The sequence below is a fragment of the Anastrepha ludens genome, chromosome X, assembly GCF_028408465.1.
Source record: "Anastrepha ludens isolate Willacy chromosome X, idAnaLude1.1, whole genome shotgun sequence".
NCBI classification, from domain to species: domain Eukaryota; kingdom Metazoa; phylum Arthropoda; class Insecta; order Diptera; family Tephritidae; genus Anastrepha; species Anastrepha ludens.
Window position 1 is genome coordinate 6,862,634 of NC_071503.1, and position 22,493 is coordinate 6,885,126.

Here is a 22,493-nt window from a genome sequence, read left to right on the forward strand (position 1 = left end):
TTGTGGACCTGGAAATAGAAAAACACTGCGTTCTTCAGAGTTGCCCAAAATGGAGAGAGCTCTTTATCGTTGGTTTATCCGAATGCGAGATAAAAACTGGCCAGTAAGTGCTCTAATGTTTAAAGAAAAGACAAAAACACTGCATGCAAATTTCAAGAAAATGAAGCAAGCTTCTTTGCGAGAGATGGATGGCTCCAAGGATTCAAGAAGAGGTACGGTATTCGTTTTGTTAAAATATCAGGCGCAAAACTATATTCGCAACCTCAGCTAGTGGGTCCGTTTAAAGAAAACCTTAAAGTTAAAATGGCCGAATTGGAGTTGTGCAACGATAATGATAATGATATAATGCTGATGAGTCGGGATTATTCTGGAGACTTTTGCCAGAGTAAACGTACGCGTCTAGCTTGGAGAAGATAGCCCCAGGGGTAAAATCCGAGAAGCAGTGAATCACGTTTTTATGCTGTTCAAACGCCACTGGATCCCACAAGCTTAAGCTTTTGGTAATTGGAAAGGCGAAGAATCCACGCTGCTTCATAAACTTTCAGTGTCCCACCGACTATAAGAGCTCGAAAACCGCCTGGATGACGTCGGCTATTTTCAAGCAATGGTTTCATGAGTACTTTGTTCCACAAGCGAATATTCCCTTTAAGTGTTGTCCGATTTTTAAGGTTAACTGGTTGTTTTTTAAGGTTTCATCGTTTTTAAAGGAGAAAGCCTTACCAATTAAAGCTCTCCTCCTAATCGACAACGCTCCTTCTCACCCAAATGGAGCTGAACTGACAACGGAGAACGGGCAAATTTCGACAATGTTTATGCCACCAAACGTTACTCCCCTCATTCAACCGATGGATCAGAATGCAATAAAAATCACTAAGTTGCATTACAGAAACAGCGACAAAGTCTGATTTGCTCGAGTCGTTGAAAAAAATTAACTTAAAACCTGCTGTAAACCTTTTGGATGCAGCTTGGTTTCGTGTTGGTGAAGCAACATTAGCTAAGTGATGGAACAGTATTTTAAATTTTATGGTAAACAATGATGATCCCGAAGATAATGTTCCGTTGGCGGTTTTAAAAGAAAAATGGCAAGCTGCACTTCACACCTTGATGAGCAACACCGACGATCGCCTTAGTAGTTTAAGTCCTGGGGTTCGTTCGTGTTCGCAGATATGATCAAAGATATGTATGTGGGTTATTGTAAAAACTTTTTTTTATTATAAATTTCGATATCGAGGAGGGCAATGCAGAAGACGATCATCAACAAGAGGACGAACCCCTTGATGACAGCGTATCAGAGCAACTGGAGAAAATTAAGCCGACTGAAGCAGTTGAAATTTTCAACAAGGCGTTAATATAGGCTGGTCATGAAGACGTCGATCAAAATGACATGAGTGTGCTAAGACGGTTAAGGGAGAAAGCTGTGCTTCAAGTTTTAGAAAAACAGAAAATGCAAAAAAAAAAATGATTTTTTGATTTGATTTTTTCTGATTTTTTTTAAATAAAACCATCGTATGACTTAATTTAAATCAATTAATATGGAACGAAAACCAAAATAAAATGTAAATTTAAATGTGAAAAAATATATTACTTAGTCTTTTTGAGCATTCCAAAACGTGAACACGTTTGTTAACGTGAACTGCCTTGGTTTGAATGAGTTTACGTTATCGAGCGTACGCTGTAATAATATAGACTTACAATCACTAAATTTTTGGCACTCGGGCATAATGATGCGATCGGTCGGGTGAAACGAAGAGGAAGGATGAACCGTTGTAACAAGTTCGAGACGCGAGACTCATCCGAGTCTTTTACATCTTTTCATTGAGGGGTGTTTTTAAGTGGCTGGTCCCAGCACAACCAGCTATACTGAGATGCTTCATCTTCTCATGTTGGCTCACTCCCGAACGGGGGCTCGGAAGCTACGCAGAGGATACTCGTGCTAATTTCGGAAGTTGTGAGCTGCTTGAACCATATATAGAAGAATCGTCCTGGCCACTCCCAAGTGAATGGCGATCAGTAACTTTCCCCACTTGGGTGAACTTCTACTCGTACATATGGAACTCGTCGATCTTATTATTCGACACAATGATTTATATGTCTTTATGTAAAAAAGATGCGGACAGTCTATTTGAGTAGAAAAGGGGTTCCAGTACTGGCAGCCACCATAAAAAATAGTTTTTGTTCGAGATTGTGACTCTATATTAATACTTCATCCAAAGGCTGAATTTATGTACAGTAATGATATAATGGGTGCAAACATATATACGGAGCCGCGACCATTCAACATGACAAAACTTCACGATTCAGCAAATATTGGCAAATATGTATTTCTGTAAGAAATATTGCAGTATTAACTATTTTGATTTGATATGTTCAATCTTGGATGTAAATCGTTGCTGGAGGCTTTGTAGTCGTTTAGAAAAATTGGCATGTGGGCGTCTCGTTTTATAAATGAAAGTATTTGCTCCTAAGAATAAGAGCTCGAGCTTGTCAATGAATTGGTTGTGCTATAAAATACTTGAAACTGTTCAGCGTCATGGCAACTAGATTTATGGCCGCTACGGCTGCGCCGTTTGTGGTCGCTATGAATAGAATTTTAGCTTTGGGAGACATACGCATTTAGGGGAATAAAGTGAGTGCCCTGTGAGTGCGGTTATATGAACATGCATATAACGGGTGATTTTTTAGCTATTATCTTTTTAAACAGTTGGTTTAAACAGCTGACGCACATTTCGTGTTTTGTTTCACTGTCAAACGTCTTCAGTTTGGTCTATAATTTAACCATGAATCGTCTTACAAACGAACAACGTGCTTCTTCCATCTTTATGGTCAGTTTAATCTACCCACTGAAGCGGCTATTCGAGCTATTGTGACTAAATTTAGAACCAAATTTACATTATTGGACATCAAACCACCAACACGCTTACGTAGAGTGCGAACTGAAGAAAATTTCGCAGCTGTATCGGCCAGTGTTAATGATGACCATCAATTATAGATTCGTCCGCGTTCGCAGCAATTGAGCCTCTGTTACTCAACAACGTGGGAAATTTTGTGAAAGGATTTAGGTGTGAAGCCTTTCAAGGCTGGTGCAAGAATTTAAGTCCAACGACCTACCGCAACGCAGAATTTTTGGTGAATGGGCTCTTGGAAAGTTGGCCGAAGATCCACTTTTTATCGAAACATTGTGTTCAGCGACGAAGCTGATTTTTGGATTAATGGGTACGTATGAGTAAATAAGCAAAATTATCGAGTTTGGAGTGAAGATCAGCCAGAAGAATTGGAAGAGCTACCAATGTATCCAGAAAAGGTCACAGTTTGATGCGGTTTATGGGTTGGAGGTATCATTGGACCGTAATATACTTCTTCAAAGATGCTGCGAATCGTAACGTAACTGTGAATGGTGAGCGCTACCGTGAAATGATATCCAACTTTTTTTTGCCCAAAATGCAAGAGCTTGACTTGCATGACATTTGGTTTCAGCAAGACGGTGCCACATGCCACACAGCACGCGTAACAATGGACTTGTTAAGAGGCGAGTTCGGTGAACATTTTATTTCTCGTTCGGGTCCTGTCAATCTGTCAATTGGATACCCAAAGCGCTTTGAAGTCAAAACACCGATTTTTCATAAAAAAAACTTGAAAACTTTGTTGTTTTAAAATATGACAAAATTTAAAAAAAAAAAAAACTCGACGTTGTTACCTGCGAAACTTTATTAGCTGATGAAATCAATTTGGTTTTTTGATTTTAGTTGATCCAGTTATGAGTTCTGAGGGACACCGCAATAAAACTTTTTTATGAGACGTCCGCGAAGATTCGCTGCCACCAACTCATTTCTTCATAAAAATCAATGAAAATTTCACACAATATTCTTTAAATATGACTTTATAATGAAGTAATTTTAAAATTTTGAATAAATCAACTGTGTCGACAAAAAAAATTTCGAAAAATATGCTTGTTTTACACCGAATTAACCATACTACCCCCTTAAGAATAACATGAATGCCGATTCTATCGAATGCTTTCTCGAAGTCTAAACTTAATACAGAAACGTGATTACCTGACGCTAATGCCGAGGATGCGAAATGTTCAAAGTATAAAAGCGACTCGGTCACTCCTATGCCTTTTTGGAAGCCAAATTGATTGGGACTAAGAAGTCCCTTTGCTTTAGCGAACCACAGAATTCGGACGGAAATGATCTTCTCAAGGATTTTGGACATGCACGGGAGTAAGGAGATAGGTCTAAAGTTCGTAATGAGGGTAGAGGGTTTATTAGGTTTAGGGATAGGGACAATTAAAGCAGTTTTCCATTCTTGAGGAAAGATTCCAGCATTGAAAATATCATTGTAAAGATTCAGGAGTCGGATTTTGAGGATGCTGGGTAGGTTTTTTAGTATTTCATAGGATATTTTATCCAAGCCGGGTGACTTTCCTGTCATTTTTGAGATCGTGGAATCGAATTCATGTTGAGAAATTTGTGATTCTATGAGCGAAGCTTCAATTGAAGGGTATGGGTTGGAGTAATTTTCAGGTAGGGTTAGATTTTTTTGCGAGTTGAAGGCGGAATGAAAATTGGAGTCGTGGGAGTAGGTCGACCAGGATTTAGCAAATTCTTCAGCGATATCTGGTGAAGCGTAGATTGGCCCTTGTTCATTATAAATAAATGGTATGTTAGAAGGACGCGAGCTGCCTGTCAGCATTCTAATATCTGACCATATCTGTTTAGGGCTTGAAGAGGGATTTATCTTTGCTGTGAGTTTTTCCAAGGAATGCCTTTTAGCTGATTTAAGCTCTTTTCTGAAAACAGCGTTCGCTTTTTTATAATTAGCGAGGTTGGTATCGTTCATGTGGTACTTGTATTTGGACCACAGTTTTTGCTTGCTATTTCTTAAGATGGTAAGTAGGTTAGACCAGTATGGTAGTTTGGCGGAAAATTTTCTTGTGTTTGTTTGGGGTATTGAGAGATGGGCTGCCGAACGAATTATTGTTTTAATATTGGCAGCTTCTGCGTTGATGTTTTTTGAAACCGCTTTAGTGTTTGTTAGGGTTATGGATAAGGAATGAAATTTTTTCCAGTCAGCTTTTCCCGTTAAAAATTTTGATATCGGCTTGACTTCATACCAATCAGGGATGGAAAAGGATGTTATAAGCGGGAAATGGTCGCTGTTGTGGAGTTCGTCCAATGTACGAGAAGAAAGGCTGGGAGCTATAGAACTGGATGCAAGAATGATATCAGGATGGGTGAAGGTTTGGTGTGTGGAAAAGTGTGTGGGTAGGCCATCGTTCAAGACAATGAGATTTTGGGTCAAAATTAAATCTTCAATAGTATTTCCTCTTCTATTGGAATGCTCGGAGCCCCACAATGGGCTCCAGGCATTGAAATCGCCTAGGACTATAATTGGGCTGGAAAATTTGGTAATTATATCAGTAAGCTCTTTGTAAGTAAAATTTTGGCAGGGAGGAATATAAAAATTAATTAAAGTGATTTTTCTTCCTATATCAATCTCGATAGCTAGGCAGGATATATTAGATGAAATAGGAATTATTTTATGATTTAAGCATTTTTTTATAAAGAAAGCGATTCCTTGCTTACACAAGGTATTTTGAGGCAAATTGTGGAAATAGCTATTATATTTATTAGGTGCGTATGTTGTTTTATTGGATGGAATATGTGTTTCTTGCAGTGCGACAATCGCCGGGTTGAATTCATTAATTAATATGTTTAAATCTATGTAGTTATTAAGTAGTCCATTAATATTCCATTGTATTATTTGTATCATCTATTCTTCTTTTTGGGGTGGGCTTTCTGCAATAACAGGTGGAAGAGGGTGGGTGGGAAGCTGGGTAAGTTGAGAAAGGAAGGAGAAAATAGTTGGGTTTGTGTTATAGTAATCGACTGAATTATTATGTACGCAGTCAACAGTGCTATCGATATTCGCGTTATATTCATTTGCGTTTATGTTTGCTGAGTTAGCATTGTTGGTAGTAGAAAATATTTGCTTGGTTTGTGGGTTACTATTGTTATTATTGCTGGTGGAGGGTAGAAGAGAGTCAACAGTGGGAGTAGGTGATGCCGGCTTGAATGATGTATTTGTTGTATTTTTGTTACTTCCTTTTGTGGTATTATTTGTTTTGATGATATTTAAATTGTTGGGGTTTCTGGAGGTTTGTTCTGCTTGGTGATTAGTTGTATATTATTTGTTGTGTTTATATTGTTTTGTGGATTACTGCAGGTATTTTTGGTTACATTAGAGAAAGAGGGTGAAGATTCATTAAGAGTGGAGGGTATTTGCATTTTATGTATTCTAATAGCCTCGCGCATGCTGCATTTCTTTTCAGTTTTTATTGTAATTATTTGCTTCATTTGAATGAATTTTGGGCATGATTTACTGGAGGCAGCATGATCGCCTGAGCAATTTGCGCAAAAAGTACGTGAGCATGGAGTTGGCGTGTGAGGTGGAAGTGCACATGAGTCGCATACTGGGGTTTTGTTGCAACGTTTAGTTGTGTGTCCAAGGATTTGACAACTTTTACACCTCATCGGGTTCGGGAAGTAAGGTCTGACTTTGGTAGTGTACCATGAGACTTCCAGTTTTTCTGGGAGCTGATACAAGTCGAATGTGAGCAACACGACTCCACTAGCAACAGTTTGGCCATCATAACGTTTAAGGAATTTGTATGCTGAGACAACACCTTGATCACTTAAATTTTCCACTATTTCTGTTTCCGGAACATCATTTAGACAAGGCGCATAAATAGTGCCCTTAGAGTGATTAAGATTGTTGTGCATTTCGATTTTCACATCGCAAACTCCAATTAGTTTAGTTATGGCGAGAAATTTTTTTGCAACTAGATCGTTTTTAACAAACAGCAGAAGGCTGCCGTCTCTGAGACTTGAAATTTCTATTTTCTCCGTTGAGATATTCTTTAAAGCCTTGTGTACGGCAAAGCATGAATATTTATTTAGTTGTTTATTTGTGTTTATTGCGCTAGCCACAAGGTATTTTGGGTTGTCCGTTTTAATTAAAGGGAGAGAAGGGAATATTTCTCTGGTGATTGTTTGCGCTTTTTTTCTCTTTGGTTTTGGGCTTGTTGATAACAGGGCGAAACTGTTATCTCCAAGAGGAGGTCCCTGGAGGGACATTTAATTTTTTTTACCACCACAGAAAGCACTTATAATAAGATTTTCTTACCAAAAGAAAAGAAAAGTCGCTAGAAAAGAAAAAACACTCACGAATATAACGCAAAAGAAAAAGACCGATACCACTGCTGAGCACAACCGTACGCTTTAAGTGTCAGTCGATGACTGCTATATTTGTTAAATATGCAATTGAGCTTAGTTGTCCTATATATCCAAATACGTCTGTGTGAGTTTTTCATTGTTTTTTTACTTTCAAAGTTTTGTACTATCTAGAAAATGCATACACATATAATTCGATGTAGTAAAGAGTAAATTGAATGAAATTTCGTTTGCCAAAGGATAAAATAAATGCATATTCACTGCTGTCGGCTGGGCCAGGTGAAAAAGTCTTCGCCGTTAGACGTCATTTTTGACAATTCACACTATTCATAGCTCGAGACACTTCTCTATATCATTAAGGTTCTCAGCATACATACATATGTTTTTTTTTTTTTTTTTTTTTTTTTTTTTTTTATCCGAAGGGGGAATCTTACATAGATACCGTGAATATAGATGGCATGCACGATTCATACTGATCGCTAAGGGTGCACCTCATTCGGGACCACGCACCGTCAGTATTACTACTAAACTGGACTTGCGAAACAGTACACCTACGTACTAAACCCTAACTCCGACTTCTGTAGCTTTAGTTTGCCCTGCGGTACCGCCGTTTAAGCATTGCATCGCAGGGCCGAGCTAGCCATTATGGCTCTTCACTTATATCTCTCTCTCCGTCTACCCTTCATTATTTCTTTGTCTTCTTTCTTTACTGCGTTCCCATTCCTTTTTTCGCAGTTCCTGTATCGCATTTGCGGACCATTCTCTCATCTTGGCCCACACCAACTTCGACCGCAGCATGTGATCTACAATGTTGCCTGGGGTTATTTTTTCTTTTATGATTCCTTCAATGCACATTCTTTCAGATGCGTATCTCGGGCAGGAGAAGAACACATGTTCCACGTTCTCACTACCGTTGCCGCAGAGCGAGCAGTCAGCTGCGTCCTCGTGGCCGAGTCTTTGGAGATACTCTCTATAGCATCCATGCCCCGTCAGGAACTGTGTGAGGTAGTAATCTGTGTCACCATGTCCTCTCTAAAACCCAAGCCTGTACGCTTCTGATAAGCTTATGCGTCCATCTCCCTTTTGTCGCTAGGTCCCAGCGATTTTGCCACTCAGTTATGCTCCCCAGTCTTTCTTCTTTACGCTCTTCCGCCGTTAATCTCCTGTTTAGGCTTTTGGCTTTGTCGTACACTCTACCCAGTTCAGAGGCCGTTATATCTGGTGGAATGATACCCGATATGACACATACTGCTTCAAACGTCACTGTCCTGAAAGCACAGCAACTCTAAGGGAAATAAGTCTAAAAACTATTTCCGCCTTCTTCGCGTATGTTTTCTGTATCAGGGCTTTACCCCATATGGGTGCTGCATACATGAGTGTAGACTGGGTAACTTTAGCCAGGAGCGCTCTTCTACTCTGAGTGGGACCACCGATGTTCGCCATGATTCTTGACAGTGCCGCCGTCACCATGGCTGCCTTTCCGTATGCTTTTTTAATGTGCTCCTTGAAGCTTAGTCGAGCATCGATCATTACACCCAAATATCGTAGTGCCGCTTGTGTTGTGACGTTAAACCCATCAATGTTTAGTGTGGTCGTTTCTAACTTTTTTCTACTCGTAATGAGAACTGCTTCTCTTTTTTGCCCTGCTAGCTGTAGTTTAACCGCCATTAGCCATTGTTTGACCTTCGTTGTGGCCTCGCTGCAGATACTCTGAATCTGAAGGATTGTTTTGGCGACTATGGTTAACGCAATGTCGTCTGCGTATCCTATTATTTGCACTTCCCTCGGCATTGGGAGTTGCAGTACCCCATCATATAGAACATTCCATAGGATCGGGCCCAGCACAGATCCCTGCGGTACTCCGCCCGTCACTGCATATCTCTTAGGGCCTTCATCTGTATTGTACAGAAGTACTCTTTCCGACAGATAACTGTTTATAACCCGTACTAAGTATGCTGGGTTTTTTTTTTTCTTCAAGAGCCTTTATAATATGTGGCCAGTATGCCGAGTTGAAGGCGTTCTTGACATCCAGAGTGACAACTGCACAGTATTCTTTATCACCATGCATCCACCTGTCACCCTCAATAGCCTTACTTGCAATGTTTGTCACCCTCCTGACGGCATCGATGGTTGAACGACCTTTTCGAAAACCAAACTGATGTTCGGATAGTTCAGCCGGCGCTTTCTCCAGGTGCTGTTCCAGGCGCGTGCAGATTAGTTTCTCCAAGATTTTACCAATAGTATCTATCATGCAGAGTGGCCGATAAGAACTTGGGACACCTGCTGGCTTATTTGGTTTCTGAAGAAGGACCAGTTGTTGTTTCTTCCATACTTTCGGAAACGTGCTTTCATTTATACACTTGGTGAAGTGTTCTGCAAATGGCTTTGTGTTGCGCCTGATAGCGATCTTCAGCGCCTTGTTCGGAATGCCGTCAGGTCCTGGAGCCTTAGGTTTGCCGAAACTTTCCGTTGCCAAAATAACCTCTGCTTCACTGATTGTGACACTATTTTCTGCTACGTGGAACTGGGTCTGGCTTGGTTGCATGTCTTGCTTTGGAAAGAGTGTCTGTACAATCTTTTCTAAAAGAATGGGGCAAGTTGGCGCCTGTCCTCAACCTCCTTTGACCTTGGCCATAACGAGTTTGTAGCCATCACCCCACGGGTTTTCGTCCACATTCTGGCACAGTTCTTTAAAGCTAGCTGGCTTGCTGCTTTTAATGGCTTTCTTTAATTGTTTCCGCTTCTTTTTATAGTTCTCGCGGAGCCTGTGGTGTTCTGCCAACCCATAGCTCCTTTGGAAAAGGCGCCTTGCTTTTTTGCATTCGCTTCTTAGGGTGCTGATCTCCTCGTTCCACCAGTATACAGGCTTTCTGGGAGCGCTCTGTATTTTCCTGCTCATAGCGGCATCGCAAGCTCTGCTAACATATTTTATTAGCAGTTCCGCCTGTAGTTCCACATCGTTGGTGCTAGTTGGGTTCTTTTCTAGCATGATTTGGAACATTTCTTCATCAAGTGTCTCCACCCTCCAACCCTTATTCTGTTTTTTCTGTACTGCTTCTTTTCCATGCGAAAAGTCCACCGTAATGGCAAAGTGGTCACTGCCTGTGTAAAAATCACTCACTTTCCAGCTTGCTGATCGTACTAGAGCCCTGCTGGCGTAGGTGATGTCGATTATTGATGCACGAGCATTTACTTCGAAGGTGTTTTTTCCCCAAGTGTTTAGCAGAACCGCATCAAGCAGTGAGAATGCCTTAATCAAGGCATCTCCCCTTTTATTGGTATATCTGCTACCCCATTCCAAGGCCCACGTATTGAAATCACCCGCAATCACGTTTGGTGTGGTGCCACGAGCGTTTTGCACAAGTTCATCCAGTAAGTTTTCGAACTCTGCTTGCGTCAGTTTCGGTGGCGCGCAGCAGTTGTAGAAATATATGCCACGTATTTTTGCTCGGGTATAGTAATCACTGTGGGTGTGCGGTTTGTCCTGCAGGGTATTTCCTCCACAGGCCCAAATAGCAGCTTTACTTTTCCTGTCCGAGACCCACGTTCCGGCGTTTAGATTTTTATGCTGGTCGCTGACTAGCACAACATCCACCTTATTTTCGTATACCCTTTGTTTTAAGAGCTCTTGTGCAGCCTCGCAATGGTTTAGATTGATCTGCTCAATCCTCATTTTTTGGTTTTAATATACGCCGATTGATACAGGGGGCATTTTCTGCTTCCAATCTGATGGCTTGTGTCTTCTCGTCCATTTCTTTTACAAGCTCCGCAGAAGGGCTTTTCCTCGCATACTTTCGCTTGGTGTCCCTTTTCTCCACATTTGAGACAGTTCTGGCTTCTGTCGTCTTCGTTTTTGCATGCCCCCGCTAGGTGTCCATACTCCTGGCATCTGTAGCATCTCCTCAAGTCAGGCTTTTCTCTTATTCGGCATACCGCTCAGCCGATTTTCAGTTTTTGCTTCTCAAGCGGTCGCCTTGCGTCCAGTGCTGGTAGGCTTATCACTGCTGTTTGCGTGCCTGCATACGCCGCTTTAACGCTTTTTATTGCGTTTTCACTAAATAGGTTAAGCTCGTTAACTTGCGTTCGTATAGCCTCACCTATGTCCTCTTTGGTTGTGATTTCATCTAAGTCACGGATCTCAACCAACATCTCGTGGGTTAGGACCTTGATTTGCGCCTGGTCACCTAGCACCTTGCCAATCTTCTTCTGGTATGCTCCTGTATTGGCCATCTGCTCTTTTTTCAATTGTAGCAGGATTTCGCCTTTGGCCGTCTTTCTTATGCGCGTAACGTTTTCGCCGAGTTCTTGCAGGGCATCATCTTTTTTAACCACCCTGAGAATGTCACTGTACGTCATTGTTCCGGCACGCGCAATGACAATCGCATCCGGCTTCGGGGGTGGTTTATTTGTCACTTTCTTCTTGGCTGGTTTGCGCTTGACACTAATCCAGCCATTTTCCACAACCCCGTTTGTCCTCTTGACATTACCATCTCCTTTGACTTTCTTGTCTGCACTTGCTGACACTTTGTGTTCTTCTTCGGTTTTACTTTTCTTGGGTGAAGTTTTTCTGCCCGGCTGTTTATCGTCGCGTGGCCTTTTCGGGGTTCCTTCAGCCATTACACTTCCAAGAACAGTTCGCTTGGCTTCCTTGTGATCTTTTCGAGGAGTTCCCTTATGTGGTTGTTAATCGAGCGTTGCGGTAGACGCATTGCTTCAGTCAACTTCCTAATCGTCTCACCAAGAAGCATTAACGTATCTTTACCCGATTGTGCTGCTTTCTCATTGCTTTCTTGCAACGCAGGTGGCGACGATATACATACATATGTAAGCACATCCATATGTGTGTAAATATGTCTGCCAAATGCGCAATAGAATGAAGACTGTCGTAGCGAATGCTGATTGATTGTGTGTCAAGGGCGCGCAGAAACATACAGTAATGATGTAAAAAAGGCCGCCGTTAGTTTAAAACAAGTTTACTTATTTTAAATTTTTCGAAGTTAATTTTGTTAATCATTTTGAAATGTACTGTTTTGCAACACTGTGTGGTGAGAGAGCAATCAGCTGACATATTTCTACGGAACAATCCAAACTTTTCATTTACACACGTACACGATCCACGATACACACGTAACAGAACGGTGGTGAGATTTCATTTACATCTGGTTCCCATTAGTTGGTTTGTGCCAGGTGACATGGTATGTACGTTTACGTTGGTGAGTGTAAGCACCATTCCACATTTCGTACTATTGAAAATTTCAAATTCACAAACACAAAACAAAAAATGTACGAAATAAGTAAAATAGCCGTGAAATTAGACATATACTTTGAAACCAGATTGCTGTTTTTTTTAAGTGAAACTTCTTTACGTCAGAGTATAATTTCAAGGCCGCAACACACGAGCTAGCGTTACGAAAAACCGTCATGAAATGTATAAGCCTACGGCATACAAGCTATTCTCTTTCTTCGCTTTGTGCGGTGCTTCGTTGTCTTCCCACTCGGTTGTCGACCTCTTGCCCCCCGACGGAGCTTCGTAGTCTCCCCACTCTGTAGATACGTATTACAGAGTTTACACTGACAATATACACTTCTTCTGTCATTGAACAATTCTCCATTTCAAATATTTCTAACCGGGCCGGCAGGGGAAAACTTTTATAATAATATTAATTATGGAAATATACAATCGCTACACAAACAACGATGGGATCTGCAATGCTTACATTATTTGTGCTTCCATTGGAAAAGCAGCAGTATGATGGCACTACAGTACATACAGCTCTGAAAATTTCTTTGTCCAATCTTCATCAATTGCATACTGAAGACGTTTATCAATATCGAGCTTTATTCAAATATCAAATTCAAAATCAGCATGATCAGTGCGGAATTACCGGGAAGTATTGATGCACGCCTGAAGCAAATAACTGGTAATTATAATACAAACTTTGGAGGATTGAACATGATCTTGATAGGAGACTTACGACAATTGCCTCCAGAAGAGCTACTCCGATTTATAAACAAGTAAAACAAAGAATCCACCTACCACTGTGGCAAGGACTTACGTTTTACCAACTAGATGAAGTGATGAGACAAGCTAATCGGACTTTTGCATCAGTGCTGACGAAAATTGGAAATGGTAAACAACTTGACGATAACGAGATACATCTGATAGAAGCAAGGTTTTTCACACAAGAAGAAGCTAATCGACGAAGTTCTCACGGAATCAAGTTATTCAGTACCAACCGATGCGTCAATGAGTATAATAACAGGATTTTAAATTCTGCTCAAGAAAAAATAGTTTCCACTGCAACAGACATTTATACGGGATGTCATACAAATGTACAACAGGCGTTTGTCCGACAAATACTCCACAAAATGTCTCTCATCGACACAGCCGGATTGCCATATCAGACTATTTTTGTGAAAATTGTGTCCTACATGATTACGACGAACATTGATGTAGCCGATGGCTTAGCAAATGGCGCCGTTAGTAAATTAGTGCATATAGATTATGACAACGCTGGAGAAGTGAGTTTTGTATGGCTTGATTTTCCTGATACTGCAGTGCACATATGATAGCTAACAATATTAGTAAAACAACAGTACCGATAGCTAGACTATCAGCAACAATACCATTAAATCACAATAAAACTGCATTTATAGTTTCACAAATTCACATTTTACTGTAGTTTGAGCATGTGCCAGTACCATACACAAATCTCAGGGCGGTACATATTCTGAAATAGTCTATGAATACGATAAAAAGCAGTCACAATCACAAGTGTATGTCGCACTGTCACGTGTTGCTTCAATTGATGGATTGTTTATAATTAAATGCAATGATAATTTGAGATTCTACCATGGCCGGAGACCATCAACAACAATGACATCATTGCAAGCAGAATTTCGAAGACTGTCGATGAATTGTGTGGAAACTCTTGATCAACAAATGATTCAATTTATACAACAAAGATAAGGATTGTCGATATACTCTTTTAATTATCAAAGTCTACGTGCTCATGCTACTGACGTATTGAATCCAGTTATTGAAAAATTCAATGTGGTAGTTTTTCATGAGACTTGGTTGCGTGAAGACGAGGAAATCAGTTTACCAAATTGTAACTGCATCATCCAGTATAAGAGAAGTAATGTTCGAACCGGAGGAGTCGCTATCTACCTCAAAAAAATGATACCGTATGTCCTCACACCACACTTACGATTTACCGCTGTACAGTCAAGATCAAATGCAGCTATAGCAGAAGATGTCGGTGATATTTGTAGTTCTGTGTACCGTGCGATAAATGGACAAAACATAGTAATTGTGGGTGTCTACATAACTCCGAATTCACATATCACATTTTTACATGGTTTGTTAAAAAGATACATTCGTGATGGTGGTAAACTTCTTCCTCAATGCGACGATCTGAAACCTCTCATATTAACTGGAGATTTCAATGCAAATTTAGCATCGGACACTTCCATGAAATTAATAGAATTTTTAGAACATCAACTGAATTAACAAATGAGTAATGACCGCTATATTTCAACAACAAAATCAAGAACTACGATAGAAGCCATATTTTCTCGCTATATTGACACAATCGAGTCAAGAACATATACATATACCCTATTTCAGTTACCACAAACCGATTGTATCCACTGCTGCTATTGCACCATCAATACAAAATGTACAGGCTATTGAAGCACGGACTAATGTACAAATTTCAGAAATAAATGAATAAGAAAGTTATCCACTATTATTGTATGTAATTTTATAAAAAATCATTTCAATCCTCATTAAACTACTTAAATTTAATCCAGAATTAAGAAGTTTCACTTAAAGTATGCGCACATAGTGCGGCTGGCCTTTTTTCGGTGCAGTGCCTATGCCTCCGTATACATTCTGCTGTGCGCCCGGCGCAGAACTTGGTTGGCTGCGTCGCACAGTGTCTTCTCAACGGGCACAAATAAAACGTTATTGTCCTTGTGTCAGCTGATGCGGGCGTACGTTTCCATTGGTGAGTGTGAGCACTATTATCCCCTGTTCGCTGTTACGATCAAACTAATGAGAAGACCATGTAAATAAAAAATTCCTTGCTTCCGTATCGTAGATTTTATTTCGCGATATTTGAAAATTCCCGTAGAACCCTGTCAGCTGATTGCTCTCTCACCACACAGTGTTGCCAAGCAGTACATTTCGAAATCATTTACAAAATAAACTTAGAAAAATTATAATTTTTATAAAAATAACTTAAAAACACTATTGAATAATGTTAATTATAGATAAATGAACTATTTGCATTTGTTGGTTTTTGGCTTTGGTTTATTAAACAATGAAAAATTGTAACTGATAACGCGGATGAGTGAAAAAGTGTGTAAGCAAAAATATCAATGGCAACATTGTATAGATACAACCAAACACATACACACACAAACCGATGTATTGTGTAAATATATAATTAAAAGAACACAGTTTTTCGCACGGTATGAGTTTTTGTGCTCGTTAGGGGCTGCGGTAAGGGACTGCGTACGTCGTTTACTGTTTTCAGCATAAGGCATTCTATCTTTGTATACTTTGAGACAAATAAATCCCTAACTAAACAGCTGATAATTAACAAAGCATTATATAAGTAGAATCCGATTTTGATGAATTTACCTTAAGTAGCGTGGAAGTTTTTGTAGAAATTTTTCATATATGTAATTTTTTATTATTTTATTATTTAAAAAAGAGGAAAATATTCTGAGCGAGAATCTATTTTAAATTTGACTTGTACAAGATTTTTTTTTTTTTTTCATTGAAACCACAAATTTAAATTTCTTTTCTGTTGTTTAGAACTACTTTATTAGTTCTTGTTCAGTTTCTCTGTTTATACATGTACATGTAGCATTACAATCATTGTCAAAATTAACAATATTACTCTTCTTTTTATTATTCCCCACAACAGGTATGGTTTTCAAATCGGCGGGCTAAATGGCGCCGCGAAGAAAAGCTGCGAACGCAACGGCGCCCAGTCGATCATATAAACAATAATGGCGGTTCCGGCGGTCGCTCCCGTAGTGGTAATACCTCTGCAATAGCTGCTGCCGCCGTAGTCAGTAACCAAAGTGGCTCAGGGGCCAGTGGAGTTGGTGGGGTTAGTGTGGGTGGTGGTGCCGCGGCCGATATTAATGCGGCTAGCCACAACGGTAGCACGGCGGAAGGTTCGAATGGTGGTGGTACGAGCGCATCTGCAGCCGCGGCACTTCCGAACACAAGTGGTGGAGGCGGAGCAGCAATCCCAACGCTTGGCGATGCAGCAACCGCTGGAGTAGTGGCGGCATCAGCCACTGTTAATGTCAGCAACCATAGTAGCGGTCACGGTGGTTCCGTGAGTCCGCCACTACAAGCCGTCACCTCTCGCCTTCCCCTAAACTCTGGTTTCAACACGATGTATTCATCTATGCCACAACCTATCGCTACAATTACGGAGAGTTACAAGTAAGCGGTCCATATTACTTGCAAGTGTACATAGGTATATAAAGGGTGGTTAAATTTCAAGAGCCGATGTTGAATGTGAACCACACCTAAACATTAAGTTTTTTTCTGCATTTCATTTGACATTTTTCAATTTCAGACTAACTGAATTGGAACCATGGAAAGATACACTATCGAGCAACGCATTAAAGTTTTTTTGTTTTTTTTTTTATTGGCGGTTACACCCTTTTTGGGTGTTTGGCCGAGCTCCTCCTCCTATTTGTGGCGTGCGTCTTGATGTTGATCCACAAATGGAGGGACCTACAGTTTCAAGCCGACTCCGAACGGCAAATATTTTTATGAGGAGCGTTTTCATGGCAGAAATACAATCGGAGGTTTGCTATTGCCTGCCGAGGGGCGACCGCTATTAGAAAAATGTTTTTTTTAAATTTGGTGTTTCGCCAAGATTCGAACCAACAAATTCCGAATGGTAGTCACGCACCAACCCGTTAAAGTTATTCAGGCTTATTATGAAAACGGGCGTTCAAATCAAAATGCATATCAAAGAAAATCATCTTCAGTGATGAGGCACACTTTCACCTCAGTAGACTCGTCAATAAGCAGAATTGGCGCATTTGGGCGAATGATAATCCAAGAGTGATTACCGAAAAACCAATGCACCCACCAAACGTTTATGGGCGGGCGGCATCATTGGGCCGTATTTTTTCCAAAATGAGGACGGTCAGGCAGCGACGATGTTATTTGAAAGAAAAGGTGTACGTCGATAAGCCAGCAACCATTCAAGAGCTAAGGGATGAGATAATTCGGCACATTAACGGCATAGAACCTCAATTATGCCTCAGCGTCATCGAAAATTTGGACCATCGGATGGGGGTGTGCCGCCGCGGACGCGGCCATACTAATTTTATCATAATAAAGAGAAATGACAATAATTTCCTTAAAAAATTGTATATTATTCAAAATCAATACCGGCCCTCAAAACTTAACCACCCTTTATATATTATATTTATATGAGATACGAAACACTTAAATATATGATTTTGTTGCTTTGTGCTTATTCAGACATACATTTAGTAACAGAAGTAAGTATACACCGGACACGTTTTCAATTTTCCTCCAATCGATTCCTTCAAACAACCTAAGTTATAACAAAATTGTGTTTTATTTACATGAATGAAATACAAAAATCATATTTAATCCAAAAAAATTACAAAATTTTAAAAAGGAACCGAATTATAGCTTTTTATATTAAACTTTATAAAAATTCATATCTCAAAAATAAGTATACACTTCATGATATTATTAATTTGTGAAATCAAAAACATAATAGTATTTGGTAGGATAACCATTAGATTTTACAATCGCTTTAAGTCGTGATGGCATTTATTTCAGCAAGTTTTCAGTTACAGCTGGTGGTATTTTATGCCATTCCTCTTGAAGGACGTTTTTCAGTTGTTCCTTATTTCTAATCGGATGTTTACGTATTTGTCGCTTTAAATGTTCCCATAAATGTTCGATTAGGTTGGTATCCGGGGACTTTGGCGGTGTTTTCAGTTGTTTTCGCACATTGTATAACAGCCACTCTCGTACAATGCTGGATGTGTGCTGGGGTCATTATACTGCTGGAAGATAAACGTTTCTCCAAACCCCAATTTCGTAGCCCTTTCTTTAAAATTATTTTTCAAAATATTTAAATAACCATATCGGTCCATAATACTTTCGATAAATAACAAATTTCCAACCCCGTTCGCACCTATACATCCCCAAACCATCACAGAGCCCCTACATGCTTCACAGTGCCCGTAATATTGCTTGGATCCAATTCCACGTTAACTTTTCTCCAAACTTTTTCACGGCAATCAGATCCACAGATACTGAACTTACACTCATCAGAAAATATGACTTGGTTCCAAAACGTTTGGTCATATTTTTCATGATCTTTTGCGAATGAAATCTGATTACACCGATTGACAATACTCACGAAGGGCTTTTTCCTAACATTGCTCCCATGATAACTAGCACTATGCAAAACCCCGCGAATAGTTTGGCTGCTAATTTGCTTTCCAGGCTCATTTTCAACTTCAGATTTTAATTTGGGGGCTCTTATTTTGGGATTTGTTCTGATTTTCCGTACGACTAAGCTTTTTTCTCTGGGACTTAAGAGCGGCGGACGCCCACAACGCTCTTTATTAGTGGTGGTTCCCGCACTTTTATATTTATGCACAATCTTTTGAACTGTAGCAAAACTCCTATCTATCAAACGACCGATTTCTCGCAAATGATTTATGTTCCTTGTGATGTTTTATAATCAGTTTTTTTTAAATCATCAGAAAGCTCTTTTCCTCTTGGTGCCATTACTAAAAATGCCGCAAAAATTAATACAAAACATACTTCCCTAAAATTTTTATACTCACTTTAATTATTTCCTTTTAATAGCTTTAACTTTTTTAATCAATACGTAAAAATAAATGTTATGCTAACTGAACTATCGTTTGCTGTATACTAACTTTTGTGACATAAATATCGTTGGCATCAAAGACAAAGCAAAGCGGGGATAACGGTACCTAAAATTTACAGCTAAATCAAGGCGCATATCAAAGCTTATCCCAGTACACAATTACCATGTGTAAAATATTTTGATTACATATTAAGGAAAGCGTCAAACAATTCCATAAATCAGGCTCCTGTATACTTATTTAAGTTACTAACTGTATATAAAAAATTCAATACTAACAAGATTTTTAATTTACCAGCTCAATGACCTCATCGCTGAGCTCGATGACGTCTACCTGTTTGCAGCAACGTGACAGCTACCCATACATGTTTCATGATCCACTCTCCTTGAGTTCCGTGCCATACGCAGCACATGCGCGCTCTAACTGTAATCCCGCTGCTGCCCACCAACAGCCCCCACCACAGCATTCCACGGTGTATGGCGGCGGTGCTCCAAGTGCATCCAGTGGTACAGGTAAAACTACCTGATCACCTTTAATATTATCAATAATTAATTAATTGTATAATTATTACTGTTATTATTATAATTATTATTATTATTATTGTTCCCTCGCCACTTTCCCCCGCATACCGCGCGAGGCCGGGTGCATTTCGCCAAACACGACAGCATTTAACGAATGCAAGTCGTTTTGGCACTATTTTGTTGATTACGTTTTATTGCTGGTTTAAAAATGTTCGCGTGTGTTGCATATTTTTAAAATAATAGCTTTTTGAGCTTTGTGATGTATATCGGCTTTAATGTTCAAAAATTTGAGGTTATTGATAAAACTTTGGCGAACTATCTCAGTTGCAGACATAATAAAAGATAAGGTTTTTACTGTATTATGTTTCCAAATTTTTCACTTATATTATTAAGTCATTGTATTTCTGTAGTTTTTCGGTATATTTTCTGTGTATATTCGTATACGTGTGCTTATTGCAATAAAAGTGGTGGTTTTAGTTCGTTTGTTTATTAGCGTTATATCCGGTCTATTGTGGGTGATTGTTCTGTCTGTTCTTACGGCGATGTCCCAGTATATTAGGATGTAATTTTCTATGTCTTGTTAGGTGCTTTCTGGCGGTTATTTCTATATTGCTTAAATCTATTTATAGCTTTAGTAATATTTTTAGAGTTAAGATGTGTTTTAAGTATTAGAATGACGCTTTATTCATATTGCCAGCATATTTGTTTCTTTATTAAGGTGTGGTCTATTCTGGTACTCTGTTGAAATCCTAAATATTTGTATGACTCGTTTGCTTCCATGTTTTCTAATATTTCCTCGTTCAGCGTTTCAGTAGGCGTTTCAACCCATTTTCCTTTCCCTATGTTTTGTGATCTACGCTTGCTCATTCCAAATTGCATTTTTAAATCTGCAGTTATTGTCTCAGTTATTTTTAGGAGTCCTTTTAGGTGTGCTATTTACTTATATTATTATTATTATTATTATTACTATTACTATTACTACTACTACATAAAATTAATTAAACAGTTATTTTAAATAAACTACTTGTTTGCAATTAATATTTCGATCCTTTCTTCCCTTTTCCTCAAGAACCAAAATAAAGAGTATTCGATTGTAAAATGCGGCATCGCCATATAGAGTTGACCATAAAATAGCAGATAACATAACATTTAAATCTGCCTAAATACATTTAACATAGTGAAATTTGTTTATAGTCATATTGAAAGTGGAGAGATAAATTTGTTAGAATAAGTTAAAATCTTTTTTTCTATCAAATAATTTTGTGTGTTTCATTGCAAATTGGAGAATTAAAATTTGTTAATTAAAGATGTGTAGATCGTAATACAAATGTAAATAGTATTTAGCACGTTCTGAGCGCTGTTATTGAGCACGTTCAGCGGCGAAAATTCTTTATCTATCTTTATCTTTATTTCGTGTCTTCTATAGGGGTTTTCAATAAGAGCGCTTAAACTTTTGAACTTTTTTGAATAAAACACAAACGGTTTGACTTTTTTAACTAATTTTTTTTCATTATCGAGTTTGAACATATACATTTAAGTATGAAATTCGATTTCTTTTGCATGACAACCGCGTGCACGTTTTACGAAGCCCAATCGTTGAACCCAATTTTCGACCACTCTTTTGCATAAATCGGCCGAAATTCCAGCAATTTCGCGTTCAATATTGGCACTGAGCTCACAAATCCTCGCCGGCTTGTTACTGTAGACCAATGACTTCACATAACCCCAAACGGGACGGCTTGTTAAATGGACCGTAAAATGGCCGTAATGCTCTTAAAGTAGTAGCAACAGAACGATTATTTTCATAAAAAATTTGCACGATTTGCAATCGTTGCTCAAGTGTGTGAAATTGATGAAATGTATACTAATGAAGTTTACAATTGACAAGCGAAAAATAAAAAATATTGCGTCGTTCGCCCTCCCTATCGGAAAAAAGTTGAATTGCACCTATTGAATAACCCTATATATACATGGCATAGAAGAAGCTGTCAATTTTGTGTGTATGTAACATGTTGTACCAGGTGATTAGAGCGAAAATGTTAGGAAAAAATGGTGAGGTAACGTTCAGAAATTAAAAAAAACCTTCCGTAAAACAAACAGAGAGAATGAAACGAAAGCAGCATTAGGAGCGGGATAATTATAGGTTCATTATAATATTGCTATAAAGTTCATATTTTATTTTCTTCATTTCAATTTCAACAAATGATACGAGTGGCTTATGATAGCTAAAATATGATACAGATGCTTTGGTTTCGATGTTGTCAACATATTTTTGAAATACCGCGTCAATTGTTGTTTTTGATCGTGTTGTCGATTCAGTATGATTGTTACACATTTTTAAATTAAATGTTGTATTGAGAAAGTCAATTAAAGGAACCGCTGTGTCCAATGCAAAACTTACGTTAAAATCGCCACTTAAAATCATTGGAACTTTATCGTAATCTTTTCTAAGTATCCGCGATACTTCTGGTGTATACTTTATTAAATTTTCGTGAATGAATTCCGTGATGCTATTTATTGATTGATTCGGTGAAATATAAATTGCCACAATTAAAACTGTTTTTCCATTGCTCAATCTGGTTTCGCATGCACATATTTCTCCCACTTTAGAGAGCTGAACAGACAGTGATTCTAGTTGCTGTGCATTCAGATCTATCTGTGGAGTTACAATACGAGCACCGTCATTTTGATTGTGGTATATTGCAACACCGCCTGTAATTGCGGTTGCTATTATGAGCGTCGTAACGCGTATATTACACAGACGTACTATTATTATTATTAGAAGGCCATTACGCACTGCGACCAGAGTTGAGCT

The 22,493-nt window shown here is 39.0% G+C and overlaps 1 protein-coding gene across 1 annotated transcript in view; it reads left to right on the plus strand.

Annotated features, from left to right (window-relative positions):
* LOC128869707 (uncharacterized) overlaps positions 1-22,493 on the plus strand; it is a 179,993-nt gene that overhangs the window by 64,265 nt on the left and 93,235 nt on the right. Inside the window, exons 4-5 of the mRNA XM_054112314.1 lie at positions 16,172-16,704; positions 19,455-19,669. Of these exons, the coding sequence (XP_053968289.1) occupies positions 16,172-16,704; positions 19,455-19,669 (748 nt within the window). The remainder of the gene's footprint in view (positions 1-16,171; positions 16,705-19,454; positions 19,670-22,493) is intronic.